This window comes from Gasterosteus aculeatus, chromosome 7, assembly GCF_964276395.1.
Source record: "Gasterosteus aculeatus chromosome 7, fGasAcu3.hap1.1, whole genome shotgun sequence".
Classification (NCBI taxonomy): Eukaryota; Metazoa; Chordata; class Actinopteri; order Perciformes; family Gasterosteidae; genus Gasterosteus; species Gasterosteus aculeatus.
In genome coordinates, this window is record NC_135694.1 from 12,681,796 (window position 1) to 12,701,469 (window position 19,674).

Below are 19,674 nucleotides of genomic sequence, written 5' to 3' on the forward strand. Positions count from 1 at the left end.
TTGCCTGAAGCCACCGTACAGTGGGGCCCCCATCATGTGTTGTGGTTGCGGGGCATAAGGTTGGGGATAGTAAGCCTGTGGAGGAGTGTACGCGGCCTGTTGTGGCTGCTGGCAGGCTGGCGCACATGGGAAGGGAGGGGGGTCTGGATCAGGGTCATATTGAGGTGGCCCTTCCCCCTGAGATGGCGCTGTTGTTTGGGTCATCTGTTTGGCTTCACTCTTGCCCTGGTTCAACTTCTTTCTGCTTTACTCTAGCTGTGCTTTCGCCAATTGTAACTGAATATTGTTTAATTCACCCTTTTCCTTATCATATTTTTCTTTGCTCCGGTCCACATAGTGTTTAATCTGTGAGGACCAAGCATCAAAATTCATGTCAGACAACCCCACTATTCCTCTTAGTTGGGTCTTCATTGTCTCCGAGACAGATGACTCTATGGCGCCGCGAAGAAGAAGCTCGGTTCTGTGATCATCCATGACACCTTCCCCTAACTTGTTGTCCCATAATTCTCTGACTCTCCTTAAATAACTATTTCCACCCTCACCGTCGTGTGGGGGAACATAAGTGAGTTCTGTGGTAGCCACCTTCACAGGATATTGGAGTCTGAGCTTTGGCCAGAGCACTGACACCCAATTTGCCAGAGGCTCCCCGTCAGGGAGGTCAGAGGTCCCGGCTTCCCCCTCTAACTTCTGGAGGTCAGCTAGTGAGGCACACGCCACAAAAATTCTTCTAAGATCCCCCAAACCGGGAACACTACCCGCACACTGAGCAAGGAACCCACGAATCCACGCTGCACCACCCTCTATTTTAGGTAATGCGAGCTTCATCATGCTTAGGTCTGACAATGCGAGTGGCGCATATGTTGTTTTTTCACTTCCGTCTCTACAAATAGCCGTTAACAGTGGTAGTTGATGAGAGGCCTGAGCATCCCGTCTGATTTTTGACTTCAAATCATTACATTGATGCACATTCGCTCTGGCTGCATTCCCCTGATAATATCTGTTCCTATTACCTCTTAACCCCTGTCTCATGGCGCTCCATCGGAGTAGATGACTGTGGTTTTTGTGACTCTAGCGCTGCTCCATGCTCCTGAAATTCCTCGTCCCAATCATCTGCAGGGCCAGGCTCATCTTCCTCTGACTCAACCTGCCTCCCCCGCTCATCCTATCCACGCCGGGTGATTGATTGCCGCTCTGCCTGGGCTTTGACTAACAAAGTTTCTTCTCCTGCAACTCTTCCTCCCCCTACATTAAATGAGGTCATAGGTCTGTGCTCGGGTTGCCGCTTCTTTACGACTGTCGAGTGACCCTGTGGTGTGTTAGGATTACTCCAATTGACAGGCTCCGGCTGGGGCCTGTCCTCCAAATATTGTACCGTCTCTGAGAAAAAAGCAGAAACCTTCTCCACCCCATCATTCTCTTCATGTGGATATGGGGTTACCTGTAACAACCCTTTTTGAACTACCAAAACCTGAGATTCTCCTGGATTAGTAGCTTTCCCTTGCCTCAGTGGCATCTGATGTGGTTCATTTAACAACCGATTAGCCTCCGCATATGGGCCTGTCGAGTAGGGAGGAGGCGCACTAGATTTACAACCGGTCTCATGCACTTTCTCTTCTCCTGCTTTGGTTTGCGGCAACTGCATTGCCGTCTTACTCACGAATACCGCATTTATTTCTCCCAGAAATGTTCTACAGTCCGCTAAGAACTCATCTGCCTTTTCTGCACTTTTCTTCTCTTTTCCACAAAATCTCCCCTTAACGGCAAGGAGCGCATGCGCTTGGTCTTTTCCTCTTCTCGCCATCCTAAGATGGTCCTGCAGCTGCTCGCCTGTTGGTTGAGAATCTATCTCCCTTCCAAACATTCCTCTTTCCTGCATCTGTGCAACCCACTTCACATATTTTTGTTACACATTTCCTATCTTTTTCTAGGGTTTTATCCATATGTCTCTTATAAGTCTTAAATAGGGCGAAACCCAGAGTGCCTTCTTTACACCTCTCCCATATCGTTATGGTTTCCTCCATTTTCATCACAGGTTATTTATTTATTCACACGTGGTTTTTGAACACAAGAGAAAGGACTCAATGCCCAATACTGTGAACCCAATCAAGAACCTTCTACTGTATTAGAGGAATACAGCGCTCGATTGTTGAGGCTTATAACACCAGTTCACTCGTATTGTTTTATTTCTCTCGTATTTATACCACCATCATTTAACTATGATTTTCCCTTTTACCCTTTAATACATATCCCCACAGATGTGTAATCCGGTCAAACACTTTTCACTGTCGGATTCTCAGTCCTTTTTCAAGTCCTGATACGCCCAGCTTCCAGGTTCGGTAAAACACCAGGAGTTACACCAACCACCCACACATTTCCCAGTATGAAAAACAACAAATCTTTCCCTGTGTCCTTATTTCTTCATCTAATATTCTAACCTGCCAGTCCAAGAATCACACGAGTAGGACTGCAGGACCAGAGGTATCTACGTACCACACGGATTGCAACTTGGATTTCTACAGACTAAGATTAACATAAATCCCTGCTCTATTCTAAACTGCCAGCCCACTGCATGCAAACGTGGGACCCCAGTCACCAGAGGTATCTACGTACCACACGGATTGTAACTTGGATTTCTACAGACTAAGAGTCGACCTCAGGGAACTCAAGTGAGCCCCGTCATTCCTTTTTAAACTCCTCATATATTTACCTAAGTCCCTAAACCTAAACCTAAACCTAAACCTAAACCCCTACACTGTCTAAACTGCCAGTCCACTGCATGCAAACGTGGGACTGCAGTTACCAGAGGTATCTACGTACCACACGGATTGTAACTTGGATTTCTACAGACTAAGAGTCGACCTCAGGGAACTCAAGTGAGCCCCGTCATTCCTTTTTAAACTCTTCATGTATTTACCTAAGTCCCTAAACCTAAATCCCTACACTATTCTAAACTGCCAGTCCACTGCATGCAAACGTGGGACTGCAGTTACCAGAGGTATCTACGTACCACACGGATTGCAACTTGGATTTCTACCGACTAAGATTATATATATTTTTACCTAAATCCCTAAACCTATGGACACTTATTCACTTTCCCTAACGTTGAATTCAGTGTGAGTATGTGCTTATACTTTACATGTGATCAACAGGAAATTTTCAAATTTAGTTTTAAATTTAATGGTCTTATAACGACCTTATTCAGTCAATGGACAGAGACGAATTCTGCAGTTGACAACAAATCTTTTTAGAAGTATCCAATCACAGACATTTTATTCATTTAGAACAAAAGGTTGTCTGCTCACCTGATTCTGTTTGCGCGCCTGTTGTCAATGCTGAACCACGCCGCCGGTCCTTTCGGCTCGGTCCGGAAAACGGACGTCCCCGTCTTTCTTTGTCCAGGTCAGCAAATCACGTCGGGGTCACCAAATTGTAAGAATACGTGTTCAAGATTTGGAGCCTGGTCGGGGTTATCAAAAATTCAGCCGAATGACTTCTCTCGTTCTGGAAAATTTATTTGTCAGATCACAGGTCAAGTATCAGCGCTGCGTTTGCAAAGGCAGGAGCAGTTCAGGCAGCACACAGGCCGGAAGAACAACTAACTAACATCAGCAAGAACATCATGTTTTATAACCCTTGAAAGACAGAGAAGGAAATATTTCTATTGGCCCTAAACTGGCGTAGAGGAGGACCTTCCACCTCCCGCATCTAAGATCCGGTCACATCCAATGTCCAGACTCCTGACTTAACGTAAACATCGTAAACAGAGTGTGTATGTTGAATAGTGTTGGTGTGTCTCTAACCCCCCTTTGGCTGGTAAATCTTCTAGTTGACCCGCAGACCTTACATTCCTCAGCCAGGACAGAAACTGACTCCCCATCCTGTCGGACTCGTGTCTGCCTGCTTGGCAGATCCTGCTTACCCCCTTACCTAACTCTTAAATCAAGACAAGACAGCAAACCCCCAACTAAGCCCATGAAAATAACTTTTGATTATCAATTTATACAAGACTTACATTGTGAAACAAGCTGTAATGGAGCACATTGCCACAACAAATTTATCATTTCTACTAAAAAACTAAATTCTACTGTTGATATAAAAATACAATAGGATATAACAGTAAGGCTCCCAGACTTGTATCACTATGTATCACTTTGATATACTTATTCTCCTCTATCCACTTTTCTCAATTGATGTTATCTCCGCTGAGGCTACACACATGTGGTCAAGATTAACTCTGACCTGTTAGAATGTGAAAATGGAATTAACGCATCTCAATGATGCATTCATTTATTTTAATTAATTTATATACCTGGACTTTATTGGCGCAGATGAGGTTTAACAAAATGTCTGCTCATGTCCAAAACGTAGAGATTTGTCGGTCTGCGCTGGGCTGACTTCACACAGCACGCACAGAGTGGCATGCTGCCAGAGACATCCAGCAAGTTAGTTTAACTTTTAAATAAGTAAAACTAGTTTAAGTTTTAGATACCCTAATTTTTTTAACATCTCGAGACAGGGTGACGTATCTCGGTAGGACACACAGCTGCGGGACACACATTCGCGGAGGGACATTAGTCTGAGACCACACGAGACGAACCGCAGTCCAAGGAGAGCCCGCCCCCACCTGCGGGTCATATTACCGTTAGCGATATTTAACGTGACATAACCTCAACACCTTTAGTCGCTCAACAATAGCGCTGGTTTTATGTCGACGTTTTTTCAAGTGTTAAAAGTAAGTTATACTTTACATATTTCTTTAAGGAGTTTGGTTTAAGTTGTCACGCACTAACTTTAGTCCTTAAAGCTAGCGTGCGACAGCGCAGTGTGCTACAAGGCAATATTTCTAATAGCGTGTTTGCATTCAAGTAAGCGGTCCATGACAGTCACATGTGGCTACAAATACAAAGGGTAAGCCCCAAGACTCACGGAAATTAACTAGTTTGTTTATTCGCTCTTTTTTTACTTTGAATATGGTCCGCGTGCAGTCTTGTTCTTAGCTGTAAGCTACATAGTAAGCGTGCGCATTAATGTTGAAGAACCTTGTTTTGCTTCAAAGGGCTTTCTAAGCATGACATATTAACCAGCGTTAACTAGCTAAGTTAATGCTAAATGGTTGCAGAGTTCTCTATAGACAATTCTTAATTTTATTTTGCGCAACTAAGTTCGCAAGCGCACATTATTCCCGCAAACCCTGCAGCAGCAGTTAGCTGTTAGCACCGCGCTGCTGAGCAGCCGTTCACACTGACAAAAGCAGAACAGGATAAAACAAAATCCCCGAGGCAATTGATCTTTTCTCTGCTGTACATTTTATTTAAAAAAATGCTTTTGCTGATCAAAACGTTTGCGCAATATTAATTAGACAAAGACTAATGTTATGTTGGTACCAAGAAAAAACAATTGCGTGACTTCAAAGACACTCAAAACATTGTTGCTCAATCACAGGCACATGGTGAGATGCATGTTTTAACCTGAAGATAGTGGTGCATTTCTAAGATCATCTCATGAAGCTAAAGGTGCATTCTAGTTTTTTTTTTCGTGAGGAGAGGTAAAACACACACTTCTTTATTTTACTTTTGCAGAAACCTTTGTCTTTTCGGGAATATAAATCCTGGCGGAATGCACCATTTTAGAAGAATGTATTTATCACTTACTGGGTGTTGTTTTTGTCTCTTGCATAGTGTTGTTGCTGAACCCTAACAAATAAACACAGTTTGAAATTAGGGTCTGTAGCCCCTGTAGTTTGCTTCTAATCGTTTGACTGTTTTAAATATGAGCTTATCAATAAGCATAAACCCCAACCAATAATCTTCATGTGTGACTCTCGATACACATTTTTTGTTTTGAAGCTAACTAAGGCTGACAGTCAAGTAGCTTCACTCAAGAACACAATAAAACCACAGGTGTGAATATTGTTGAGTTATGTCAAATCTGCAATGATAAAATGACGCTAACAGGAAAAAGTGGATCTGTTCTGAGTCCTTTCTTCCTCTCCCATCTCTGTAAGCAGAACGCCGTGCAACCATGAGCACATTAGTAATGCGGAACCAAGCCAGGCAGCTTCTGCACAACAAGTTTGTGGTGGTTCTTGGTGGCTCAGGTGAGACGAGAAGCTTGTTTGTCTCAAATGCTCGCAAATGAGAACATGTTTCACTAACCGTTTTCCTTGTTCTCTTTGTATGGAGCTTTTTCCCTGTTTATCTTTATTTAACTGTGTTCTTTGTATTTTATAGCAGACAAATTGTTTTACTTCAGATTTCCTGCAGTGTTTCCCCTGCCGTTATGTTTTTGTTACATCTCCACACACGGCCTTAAAGCAAACACACGAGCAGTGATGCTTTCATTGGAATTCTATTGGTAGGGGAATCTAAGAGTGGAGGAGAAATTGGAGAGACAGCGAGATCCTCCTTGTGGCACTGGCACGCAGTGGCACAACTCGTGGCAAGTAAGGGGCGGGCGGAGCCAGGCTTTCCCGGAAACGGCCGTTGTTTGTGCGACAGGTTAGCTGCCGTAAAGATGTTTTTTGTAGTTCTTTTTGTTTTATTTCATGTTTTTTGTATTTATTTTATTTGATACACTACATATTCCCCACCTCTATCTCAAGTCCGACGTATTCCGCTGGGGGGCTTGGGGAGGGGGGTGTTCCACGGGGGGGATCGGCGGTGTTCCGCGGGGGGGGATTGGCGGTGTGTAATACAGTGGCACTCAATGGCACAACTCGTGGCCTCAGTGGCCACTTTGGCAATTCATTGGCAACCTGTTAGGCGTCCACTCGATCCGAGAGGCTGCCGAGCTGTTTCTTGTTTTTTTATTGACTTGAGTGGGGTTTTGTTTTTCTTTATTTATTGGATTTGTTGAGCATGTTGTTTTGTTGTTCTAGCACTTATTTTTCCTATTGCCACTTGTCAGAGGATATCCAAGCTGCCACAATAATACCTCCTAGATGTCAGAGTTTATTCCAAAAATAATCTTTTTAAGGTTATTTTATTCTGTTATGTTTTCAATGAAAAGTGCTATTGGAACAGAAATCAGTTACACATGAAAGCATAAATATTTGCCTAATCAATAGAGCTGAAGTTGTCATAAGTGGGACCATTAGAAGAATTAAATGAGACGCGGAGACTGTCAGGAAGGATATATATATATATATATATATATATATGAAATAACAAAAAGAACATTAACAATAAATAATATAAACATGTAAAAACAACCTGAAAATAAATTTTAAAAACTGAATTAGTCATTGACTTTGTAGCCCTTGTCAATAAACTGTGCCACAAACATTTCGTAGTCACTTCTGTACTGGAATTCCACGACAAAGACATTTATCGGTGCGTCTGTGTCGTCCTCATTTTCATCCATGGAGTTCTTGAGGTCTTGCAATGCTGGTTGTCTCTGTCCATGTTGGTAATTTCAGGCAAGGTTACCTTCCCCTTAAATGCTTTTGTCTGCAACCACTTTGCTGCCAACAAGGTGTGTTCAAGCATTTTCATTTTGCCCTCATTCTGCATTTGAAGAAAAGGAGTATCATAAAAAAAGGCATACATTTTAAATATATATATTTTTTTAATTAACGTTGACTATAAAATATGAAACAATAGAAAAGCAATCCATTATATTTCAACAAGACTGTGTATATATATATATATATATTATATAATTCTATGTATCTAGCACAACAATTACCTGTTGGGCTTTCTCATCTGTGCCTGCAGTGCTGCTGGTTGGGCTATATGCTTCACTGAACATAACGAGAATAAATCATCACACAACTTGCAGAATATACTTTTCTCTAAAAGATAAAGTCCAGTTATCCGAAGCAACTACATTTTATTATCACACATTTCTAAATGTATTAAATGTAATTTATCTGTTAATTGTTGTTGTAGAAATCCATAATTTCTTCATTCAACACAGACTTCCTAGCACCTCTATTTATACAACCTTACTTAGAAATTAATCCACAAACATTAACGTCATTAATTTCATTAACTTCACACTTAAAAAAAAAAAAAGACCACAAATTGTCTGTCTCATAATTTTGCCTGCAGCAGCCTTCTTAAGTAAAACCAGTAGTACAAAATCCACTTAATATTATTTGCTTTTTTGGGGGGGATAATCAATTTATATTTCATTTCTTCAATATATTTAGAATTAGCACCTATTTGTGTCGGCGGCACGGTGGCGTGGTGGTTAGCACTGTTGCCTCACAGCAAGAAGGTCCTGGGTTCGATTCCGCCCAGTGGCCTTTCTGTGTGGAGTCTGCATGTTCTCCCCGTGTCTGCGTGGGTTCTCTCCGGGTTCTCCGGCTTCCTCCCACAGTCCAAAGACATGCTCTGGGGATCAGGTTAATTGGGGACTTTAAATTGCCCGTAGATGTGTGAATGGTTGTATGTCTCTGTGTAGCACTGCGATTGGCTGGCGACCAATCCAGGATGTACCCTGTCTATCGCCCGAAGTTGGCTGGGATGGACTCCAGCCCCCCGCGACCCTGTGTGCAGGATAAGCGATTTGACAATGGATGGATGGACCTATTTGTGTCTTTTTTTATTATTATTTCAAAGTAGGTTTTTGAGCCAATACTAGGACTCTGTCTCTGTGTGAATTCAACTCCAGCTGAATCTATCAACTCTGCTGTGGTCCATCTCTGTCCGGGATTCCCCCCTAGAACACCCACGCGTCACAATGTGTATATATCTGAATATATAGTTAGTATTCAGATATACACATTACAGACATCGGTTGGACTACTATATAAAAACAAAGACTAAAGGAGGCAGGCAAACATCACATCTAGTGTATATACAAACAAAAAAAAATAAATGAATATTGATTCAGTTTAGTTTGTTTTTTCACCTGTCCCTCCACAGAGCTGACTTCAAATCTTCATCTGCGTTTTGAACTATTAATGTGATAGTACAAAAAAGTGTTTTTGTAAATTCACTTAAACATCTTCAAATGGATCAATATTATTTTCGTATTCATTTTATACAGTGAAAACATCTTTACGGCAGCTAACCTGTCGCACAAACAACTGCCGTTTCCGGGAAAGCCTGGCTCCGCCCACTCGGCGTGGCGTTGCGATGCCCGTCCCTTACTTGACGCGAGTTGTGCCACTGAGGGCCACAAGGAGGATCTCGGCCGTGCTGGGAAATTGGGACAGCAGATGTTTGACAAGCACACAGAAGCATCCCGAGTGAGAGGACTGTGTTTTGAGGGAGGTTGTTATAAAACAGGAAGTGAAATGAATGACTCTGGCTCTTCAATTAAAACGGCATGGCATTTTTTTTGGAGAAGGTGTCCGTTTGGATTAAATACCATGTTGATTATCTATCCGATACATAATCTATAAGCGCTTCAGGTCTTTGCTGCTCTCTGCACCCATTAAAACACGCACTGCTTTTGTTTTCCAAGTTCTTTCTCATCATAATTGATTAGAATCTTTTGTGAGAAAAGCCTGTTGTATCCGTCCTATGATTTCAGTGCAACGGTCAATGTACAAAGATCTGGTTCTGCTGCTTCAGACGGATCAGTGCTTGACTCTGTCTCAGCTCAAATCCAAAGTAAGTGTTTCATTTCCATGAAAGTGCACCAACATACCTCTAGCCCCACTTCTCGTTATTCTTGACGCCAAAGCCTTTTGCGCAGTGTTACTCGAATTCTGTTTTTATCCATAGGATATAAATATTTTTTCAATAAAACAAAGGCTGCCAGAACTGGAAATATAAAATAAATTGGTACAGGCAAAGAGATGTTCTGCTACACAATGATCTGTGAAATTTTGAATAGGTCTATTTCTTGCTCTTTAATAGGATTTACAAAAAGTAATTGACAAAGCGTTTAGGGCTGTACAATTTACTTCTGAATCTGTTCCAGCTGTCAAGCTGCATAACGTATCAGACCCTTGAATTACGTTTAGCTGACGCTTTCATCCAAAGCGACTTGCATTGCATTTTTAACCCATGGTTTACATTTTGCCCAGGGAGCAATTAGGGGTTGGGTGTCTCGCTCGGGGACACTTCGACATGGAGCAACCTTGCGCTTCCCGGCACACCCGCTCTACTCCATGCGCCTCCATCTCCCAGCACATACCCCTACCCTCACCATAATCAGTTGGACAGGCCGTTAAAGCAGCTATCCATCAATATTCTTACAATAGTTGAAGGACATAGTCAACATAAGGTGACTATAACGTTATTCTCTGCAGCTCCCCTGGGCTTTATGGAAGTTTATAATCCCAGTGGACAAAGAAAGTTCATTCATGAAGATGATGTTAAGCCCATGGCCTCTTTCTGACATCGACTGAGATGTGTTTGTGTTTGGTAAGAATAAAAAATGGTTTCCTCTGCTGAGATACCTGAACTGAATGTCCTGCTTTGTGTGATGCAGGGGGAGTTTTCCTTTAAACAGGACGTCCTGGTGGAGGGGGGTCGATTGGGGCCCATGACGAACGGCACCGAGTACAGAGAGGTCCGACAGTACCGCTCCGACCACCACTTGGTGCGTTTCTACTTCCTGACCCGGGTCTACTCGCCGTACATGGAGAGCATCCTGGAGGACTTCAGGCAAGGACTCAAACCCGACATCCTCGTCGTCAGCTCCTGTGTATGGGACATAACCAGGTGACCAATCCTCACACGCTCTCTATTCTATTGTGAAACTCTTGTAGGAAGAGGGTTGGCTCTTACTCCAGTGTCACATGTGAACGTCCTCGTTGATCCTTAACTACAACTCCTTGTGAAATGTGTCAACCAGGGATTCCACCTGTGTGTCGTCATCCGTTCCCATGTATTTGAGATGTTTCCTGTTATTCAAATGTGTTAATATAAGTTGCAAACTCATTTTGCGTCCTAACAAAACTTTGAGGTGTACTTCCTACGCCTAGGTATTCTGATACAGACACATGAATATTCATTTGGGAAACACAGCCTCTCTATTTCTGCAGTCTAGACAGGGACTCTGTGTAGGATGCAGATGAGGATTCCTGAGATGCAAGCCACAGAATTTCAGAACAAAGTTAAAGTGATTGTATGAAGCCGATGCACCGGTGGTGGAGGTGCAGTCAATGTAACTGGAATATTTAACCTTCAGATCAGGACTAGCAGCAGGAAGGATTCCATTCTGTTTTGGAAACTGCTTTACCAGTCTCCTCATCCCGGCTTCCCCATACTATGCTGGGTTTTTCACAATCCATCTGAGCGAACACCTTTCTACGACATCCAGTATGCAGGGATGTCATCATTCTGAGGCGTCAGACCAGCATCCAATTGGAGCCATGCCTCGAGCAATCCTTCACTATGCTGCTCCCTCAGCCGTGTCATGGCTGTCAGCACTAACCTGACGTTCAGCTAGGAACATTATTCAATTAACAGGAAAACCAAGGACTGGGGTGTTGAGCTCATGCCTCCTGCTCCACATGGCAGAAGAAAATGTTTCCCCTTTAGAAAGTCAAAAGATGCCGGTATATCTCTCAAGTAACATGAAGCAAGGGGGAAGAACTTCTCCTTTTACAAAAGAATACGGTCCTTGGCTACTGGTTCATTCAAGGTTTCAGAGAGGACCATAACAAAATGAATTGAAGACTTGATAAATAACACATGAAACAGTAATTCTGTGAATTATCTGGTACTGAAACCTGGTAACCAGCAGTCTGAGTCTTCAAGCCTGGTACCGCTGTATGCGGATTGACACAGCCAGATTGAGGCAAGGTGTCATCAAGCCAGTGAATGTGTCCTTCCAATACATATCTGTTAATGACAAACTTCATTTTCATTTATTGGTTTAATCAGTTTTGTTTTTTTCATATCCCAGGTACGGCCCAGAGTGTCTTGGACAGTACAAAGAGAACCTTCACAAGTTCTTTGGCCAGATTAAAACTATTGTTTACCACGACTGCCTTATCCTGTGGGCTCTGGCTCTACCGCTAAGCAAGAGGATCAACGGAGGCTTCTTGGTGCCTGAGGTGAGTATCTCCCAGACAATCGGCACACCATCAGAAAACCTCCCAAACCATCAAGATAATGATGACTGTTTTTGAAATGTGTATTAATCAGTCATGAAGGTTCTATGCAGAGTGAACTTGACAAAGCTCACCACAGACTCTGAGGTCTCTTCATTTCTGTCGAATACTTTGGGCCACCAAATGCATAACTAAAATAAAATACATATCATTTAATATTTTAAGTTAAATGTCCAACAGAACACTCCAGCCATTAAGATTTTTTTTTTTAGATTTGCAACTAAGAGACTCTGCAAAAAAGAATAAAGGAGTGTTCCCATCCATTGCTGTTGTGAGTATTACGCCTGGTCTGTACTATGAATATAGTCAGTAGAGGCGCGCGCCCACCCGCAAAGCAGAGTCGCACCGCCGCAGTTTCTTTTTGTTTTTTTACATTTGAATATTCATTTTCACATTTGAATATCTATTCGAATTTAGAATATTTGTTGACAGCCCTAGTCTGTACAGTTACAATTTCTCCTAGGCTTTGTGGGAATTGCCTTATGGCGTGTTGCCTTTTAAGCTGGTTGACGTCACTTCTTCACAATGCATTTGTTCGTAGGCCCTCCGGCGTTCCAGAGGATGCTACAACAAACAGCACGTTGAGCATGAAGTGCTTTGTATGTAGCGTTTGCAGAAGCTCCCTATGTGGTACCACGCACAGCATAAACAAAGCTTTAGAGGGGGTTCCTCAAGAGAAATCTCTGTTCTGCTACTGTCTGAACTCCTTTGGTCCATTTTTGGAAATGTAACTTAAGCAAGAGATATATTTCAGTATAACAATTGTCTCATTAGACCATTCCATATGCAGAGACAATTAGGGATAATATTTACTTTCCTTTTTTTTTAGAACCGCAAATAGGGAATTGTTCATGAGTGGTTGAATCCCCTGATTCTCTCTCTGCAGGTGAGTCACTTGGCTCCCACGCTGTGCTATGACATCATCGCGGCCAACTTCTACAGCTGCCGGCTTGCGGAGGCCTACGGCTTGGACGTCCTAGACCTGCACTTCCACTTCCGTTTCCGCCTGCAACACCGAATGGCGGACGGCGTTCACTGGGACGGGCTGGCCCATCGACGCATCAGCGGCCTGCTGCTGCAGCACGCTGCCGATGCCTGGGGGGTCGACCTCTACGATCCCCCCTCTCCAGCAGGAGGAGGTCTGTGAGCTAGGGCTGTCAAAATTGCCCAAAAATGACGTTTGAATATTTGCTTTAAAAAAACACATATATTCGAGGCGCGTCAATAACCGGACAAATTTAACAACATAATACCTGCACAAAAATAAGTAAATGATCTAATGACTTCAGACCTCTCTTCCCCGCACCGTCGCGCTCTATGCGCGTAGCGGTTTAAATGAACGACAACAATAAACAAATGCTGATCAAGAGTTTTGTGCAAGCAGTTTAAGGTCATGATTCTCGTGTCAACCAGTGTCCCAAATATAGCAAGCTTCATTCAGTGATTGAAAGTACAGTTCCGACATTGAACACTCCGAGCGAGCTGTGCTGTAAACACTGAACTTTTCCTTGGCATGGAACAGCAAATAATCAAACTAGTGCATGAAGCTGTTGTTGTAGCCTAATATCTAGTCTATTTTATTCATGCATATAGTCAGTACAGGTGCGCGTCCACCCGCAAAGCAGACAGTCGCGCCACTGTTTTTTCTTTTTTTTTTTACATTTGAATATTGATTTTCACATAATATAATAGAATATTTGTTGACAGCCCCAGTGTACAAAAAGGCTGCTTGCGTGAAATAGTGACTGATGCCTTGTTATTGGTGTTTGACTACAAATTGAACGTGGTTCAGTCCAGTGATCAACACAATTGATTTTACTGGGCTGTGATCAAAGTTGTCCTCTTTTAGGAATCCCTTCTGTGGAGCTGATTCTGATTCTACACTTATAAGAATATGTCACCCCAAATAAATGCTTCATTTATGTACTACTGATGGGCATGAATGTTTCTCTGGGTTACAGTAACCCTTTTTATGGCTGCTCTGTTAAATACTGTTAGAAAAGCTCTGACACCAAACAACCACTTTCCTTACAGTCAAGTGTCTTGATTTGTCTTCGTTCCACAACCTGCCTCCGTTTCATCCGACTGACTAAATTGATTCTTGCAATGATAAGGCTGTTTTTCTATTCCTGCAAAAGCAGCCCACACAACATAAAATACAAATATGTAAAAGAGATGATGCCAGCTTCTGCAAATGTTTTACCCGCAAGAACAAATGTAAAAACAGATGCCACACGAAATGTTTAAGTCGACAGACATCATCACAACATCAACATAAAATATGCAGTATCTACAGATTTATATATTATGTATATGCTTAATCAACTGCATCTCTGCAAGTTTAGTGCTTGATGGATATACTGACTTTGGACGCCATCGATTCCATGGTGGGCTTGGACTCAACGGCCTCATTTTAATTACTGACGAATTGAGTTTATTAAGAACAAAATCATTGACTTGACTAGGATTTCTCTTCTGTAGACATATTCATGTGCATGTTGTGCTTCTGCTGTGCCTCTCAGTAGCTCTCCAGAGATGTAGCATGGTCCGCCACCAGCAGAGGAACAGATCAGACCAGTTTGAGCTGGTTCCACCAAACTCTGGTAACAAACCCTCCTTGTCCTCTAGTGGTCATACAGCTCGTGTTGTTCTTTGTGAACATGTATGTGCAGTAACATCCTTCCGTGGGTTTTTCATGCTGGTTCAATATAAATCGTTCTCTACTTGCTGTGGTGGGAGGGGAGCTTTTTAAAGAGGTGGGGTTGTGTCCCTGCGCCTGCTCCATGCACGGCTGTTCACACAATGTGTTCCAGTTCGTCTATTGTCAAGTTCCTTAGAGGACTGCCAGTGATATAACCGGGAACGACATTACATAAATTAAAACCCATATCCAAAAACCATAAGGATCCTATGAGGTGGGAAGTCAGTAATTCAGTGGTGTAAGTGTGGATGTGTGAAACATGGTGTGGTGCGTGTGTGAATGAAAAGAATAACTCAAACATAACAAATGTATGGAGCCTGCAGCAGGGAGCGAAGGCCAGGTCTGCCCCCTCTGGATCTTTTCTCTGGCTTCCTTCAACTGGCAGGGGCATGGCATATATAGCTTAGGAGACACCGGGCCCAGGTGCTCTCCATTAGCCATCAAGACGAGGCCCCACCCAGGCTCACCTATAGGGCGACAGGGCATCACACAATGTTGATGTGTCCTGAAGACCGCGCAGTGTCTATGAGCCAAGTCACCCCTATACAGGTTACTGATGTAACACGCACGTAGCTACAGCATTTCCCATTTTAAAAGATCCAGCAGGTTAAGCAGATGTGCTTGAACTGTATGAGTTTTATCAATCATAACAAGTAGGAACAGCTTGAATGACTCTTTTGAGCCTTTCTAGTCACCTCATCTGTCTGTTCTGCCTAACATGTACTGTTTTCATCTTTTTGTTCATCATCCTACTGTAGAGTGAAGATATCTTCCCTCTTGGAAGGGTTCTTTCATTTTTGGGGGAGTTTTTCCTGTGCCGATGGTGGGTTTCGGGACAGAGGATGTTGTATGTGTACAGACTGTAAAGCCTTGAGGCAAATTTGTAATTTGCGATTATGGGCTATACAAAATAAAATGAATTGAATTGAATATCTTTCCTGTGACAAGCTCACCTGTTGACATGTTTTCTTTTAGAGACCCACATGGCAATTAACCTATTATCACCTGAAAAATATCTTAAGGATCAGAGGACTTTGTCGCAATAGGATTTAGAAACGCACCACGCATTGAACTTTTGTAACATTCTGTTCACAGGTCTCTGCAAAAAAAAAAAGTCAGTCAGAACTCAAAGAACGAAGATCTTTAAGATCTCCTTTGATTCATCTTCGGTCTAAACACTGGCTGGTGTCCAACAAAAAATTGACTTTGCTCTCCTGCCGTTGGTTTATAAACATACCTGCAAACCTTTCAGTGAAATGTTCCCATTTTGAAATCAAAATATGTCATCCACATGAATTGTGTAGATCCAATACATAGACAAATTGACCGCTAATCAGCCAGAGCTGATTAATGGAGGATCTGTGCCTTGAGGTAGGAGGTGTGACTGAGAGCCCGTATAGAATGATGCATCGAACAGGCTAGAGGAACAAGTTGGCACTTGCATCGAGGATGTTAACTGGCCAGCCAGCAGAAACATATTGTGGTGATCTAAACAAGGGGGGCTCGTGGGCGGTCGACAGTGGGGGGGGGGGGACACAGTCATTTTCAAGCGGGCACTGCTGCCTGGAGTAATGCCGTGGTTAAAAAAGTCTAACACAGGGGTCCCCACACTTTTCGGGCTACTTTTTACTCAACTTTTCTATCCAACTCATGGGGATGGACCCCCCCCCTCCCGCTCGGGAAGTTTGCCTAACAATAACTACGAGCAGTAGCGGTAACCAAACGGAACAACAGCGCTGCGTCCCGGGAGCGCAAAATGAATCAATATTTTAAAAAAAGTCAACAAGCCTCTTGTCGGCCAGAAGCGATGGTGACCTGACGAGCCGCACTGGACCCCCCCGGCAAGTTTGACACCTGTGATCTAAACAATAAAACTTTGATGTGACGTGAGTCTTGGCCAATCAGCGGTCTCTACAGCGTCTTCATTTCATTTCCAGCTTTTCATCTTTTCACTCCAAATTGAAGTTACTCGGTACTGGATTATTAATATTATGAAATTGCGTGTTTTGGCGCAAAAAAACACTAGTTGAATTCGCTCATTCCTCCCAGATATAAACACTACACAGACAAGGTAAAATATAAAGCTCAGCGTATTTCCTTCAGGTAGTTTCTATTAACACCAACCCTGACCTCGTTTTACTCCGCTTGTGTATGTTGCAGCTACAGATCCACACATGTGGTTCCCATCGCAGCCGCCCCTCCGCTGGCAGCAGGATGCAGCTGCTGCTGGAGTCGAGGTCTTTCACTCTCCCTTCCCTGTGCAGCCTCGTCCTCCTCCAGGTCCACGTTTTCCTGCAGATGGAAGGCGGAGACTCGCTGGTCAGTGGTGGTCCAGCACGTAGTTTTTGGCAATTTGCCACTGTTGTGATTGACTTCTCTTACTGCTAACAGGTCAGAACTCTTTGCTCCCAGACAACCCGTGGCCAAGGCAGCAGGTCTATGTTGGGGTTAGAAAACCCTTCTCACAGATGGACTTCAGTGCAGGTATGATGCTTTTCCCTGTTATAATTATAGTATTGTCTGAGGAGAGTGTACAGGGTTCTTTTGTTTGTGAAGCATGGTTATGAATTCCTCTATTGACTGAGGACGAATTAACTTCAATTGCTTCAGTGCAACCAAAATACTGCCCACATTAAAAAGCAGGCCTAATAGTTGATTCATCTCCAACCTGTTACTGCCTTAACGTGTTCAATGTCGTTGTACAGTGTTTGAACCACGGGTTTCTCTCCTATTGCCCACTAAGTAACTTCCATGGACCTAACAGTAAAGCAAGGAATCTGTCTGTATGTGTACGGTATGGCTTAAAATAGTAAATGTATTAAAAGAATATAACATAGAATTCTGTTAAAATGTATGTCTATAGATTATTGTTGGGGCTAGGCAGGTTAAAGCGTTGACTCAAACAACTAATTATTAAGGCATTTTCTGCTGGTGGGAGTGGGCTCACGTGCGTGTGTCCAATCTGCCGCTATATAGAAAATGAAAGCTTTGAGACTTGCTTGGGCGGGCAGGGAGCCAATATAATAACACTGCTATCGTTTATAATAAAATAATTATTCTAAGAAAATATTATAGAAATTGATTAAGAATGTCGTCATATAGTTTAGCATGTAAATGTCATAAGTAATGTGTAGCATATTTTTGTTTTTATGTATAGTAAGACATTCAAAATAATTTTAGCTTAGTATGTCATACAGATTTCCTACTATAGACATACAATTTCATGACATTAAGGGTACATCCAAAATGTAATCTGGTATAACCCCCAAAAGTTAATAAAATATGTCAAGTATTGTTTGACACAAAGTTATATTATGTTATAAATTTGTTATAATATTATTTAATTTAAAATGGCATTGCCATAATAATGCCACGAACCCTTTCCTGGTACTATCACTTTCCTGTCATATAACACACGCATATATATGTGTGTCATAAAGTGTCATAAAAATAGTATAGCATTCCATAAATAATCAATCATTTAGTATGTAATAACAAATGAAACTGTCTAGTCTGCTATACATATTTCAAAGCCAATCGTCATTCCATGAAAAGGGAAGAGACACCAGAGATCTACTTTCTGCTGAGTGCACTTTTCTACTTTTCGCATACTTGTGCAAAGAAATAAAAAGAATGCATGAGGATTCCCTCAACCATCACTCAGGTATGCAAGTAGACCCAAAGAAAAACAACACGTGTGGTTTTTTCCTTCCAGGTGACTGTTTCAGGTTCTGTCCGCATTCCCAAGCAAATGATCCCTGTATCAGGAGGGGGAGGGGGAGAAGGACTAACTTCAGGACTCATCCGTACCCCCCTATGTCCGGCCGGTGGGCTGCAGACAACAGGACCCCCTACAGCGGGGACACCAGCCGACTGGACTCAGCATGGACTGAGTGGTGATGAGCAGCGATGGGTCCCTACTGCTGAGGACACCTGAGCGATGAAGTAGATGGGGGGTTGATGGGTGGGGGGGAATCTGATGTCTGGATGTTAAACAGATCAGTGATTGAGGCTGGTCAGAAGCACAGTGACACGTGCAATGCCAGCATTTATCCACCAATCCAATCGACTGGACTGGAGGTGACCGTTTTTTCATGTAGGATAATAAAAGGATTGCCTTTCTATAAATGCTCTTATCTGTACGCCAGCTCTGCCTAATCGCTAACGTTTCAATTTAGCACTTTTTTATGTAACTGAAAATAGTTCAACAGATGCTTCTTAATTTTTGCCACATTTAAGCCACATTTATATGAGGACCACGAGCTGAAACAATGTGAGTGGTCGGGGCTTCTGAGGGATTTCTGTGATTTGTCATACCTAAATGGTCATAGTTCCAAGTGCACACACTGTTCTTCAAGGCCAATTTATTCCATTGCATAGCTCAATTTAATATTTGACTTCCACTTTTGATGTTTAAACTCAACTAATGGTTAAATAAAAGGTTGTTTACTATAATGGATTTTGCTTTTTTATTTCAAAACAAGTCACTGCTTTTAAGTTTCAGTCAAATTCTCATTATTTGTTAAGTGTCTGTTCTTTGTTTTTGAGATTTTTGTCCTGCAATGTTATGCGGCCTGTCAGTGGTTCTTTTTTTCAAATCTAATCTCACATTTTGAAATTAAATAATCGCAATTAAAAGATTCCGTCCGTAGAAGAAAATCAATCACTTTAGAAAGCATCAGTGGTGTAGTCTATATTTTTGTAGTGAGTGTACTGTGACCGGCCGCGGGGGGGGGAGACCAGCGACGTTCCTCCAATGCAATGAAATGAAATGCGTTCGTTGGTGCCGCGGTGGACAGCGGATGCGTGACGTCACGTCACATCAATGGCATGCGATCGACTGCTACTGCCTTCAGAAAGTTAGAACGTTCTGTCAGAGCGGTATTGTTACGTATCATTGCACTTTTGTTAGTGGGTATACAGAAATCCCTGACTATTCCTAGTGGATATACGC

The 19,674-nt window shown here is 42.6% G+C and overlaps 1 protein-coding gene across 3 annotated transcripts; it reads left to right on the top strand.

The window, feature by feature from the left end:
- Nucleotides 1-4,374: 4,374 nt before the first annotated feature.
- On the top strand, nucleotides 4,375-19,170 carry LOC120821232 (PC-esterase domain-containing protein 1A). 3 transcript variants are annotated; one of them, XM_040179610.2, is made up of 10 exons: nucleotides 4,375-4,732; nucleotides 6,005-6,097; nucleotides 9,484-9,563; nucleotides 10,390-10,622; nucleotides 11,812-11,962; nucleotides 12,906-13,158; nucleotides 14,542-14,622; nucleotides 16,881-17,039; nucleotides 17,112-17,204; nucleotides 18,436-19,170. In XM_040179610.2, the coding sequence occupies exons 2-10, from the start codon at nucleotides 6,022-6,024 to the stop codon at nucleotides 18,618-18,620; spliced, it is 1,311 nt and encodes a 436-aa protein (XP_040035544.2). In that variant the 5' UTR covers nucleotides 4,375-4,732; nucleotides 6,005-6,021; the 3' UTR covers nucleotides 18,621-19,170. The 3 variants fall into 3 exon arrangements, with proteins under 3 accessions (XP_040035544.2, XP_040035543.2, XP_040035545.2); XM_040179609.2 differs by having other exon boundaries at nucleotides 4,544-4,732; nucleotides 6,008-6,097; XM_040179611.2 differs by having other exon boundaries at nucleotides 4,655-4,908; nucleotides 6,008-6,097.
- The last annotated feature ends 504 nt before the right edge of the window (nucleotides 19,171-19,674 follow it).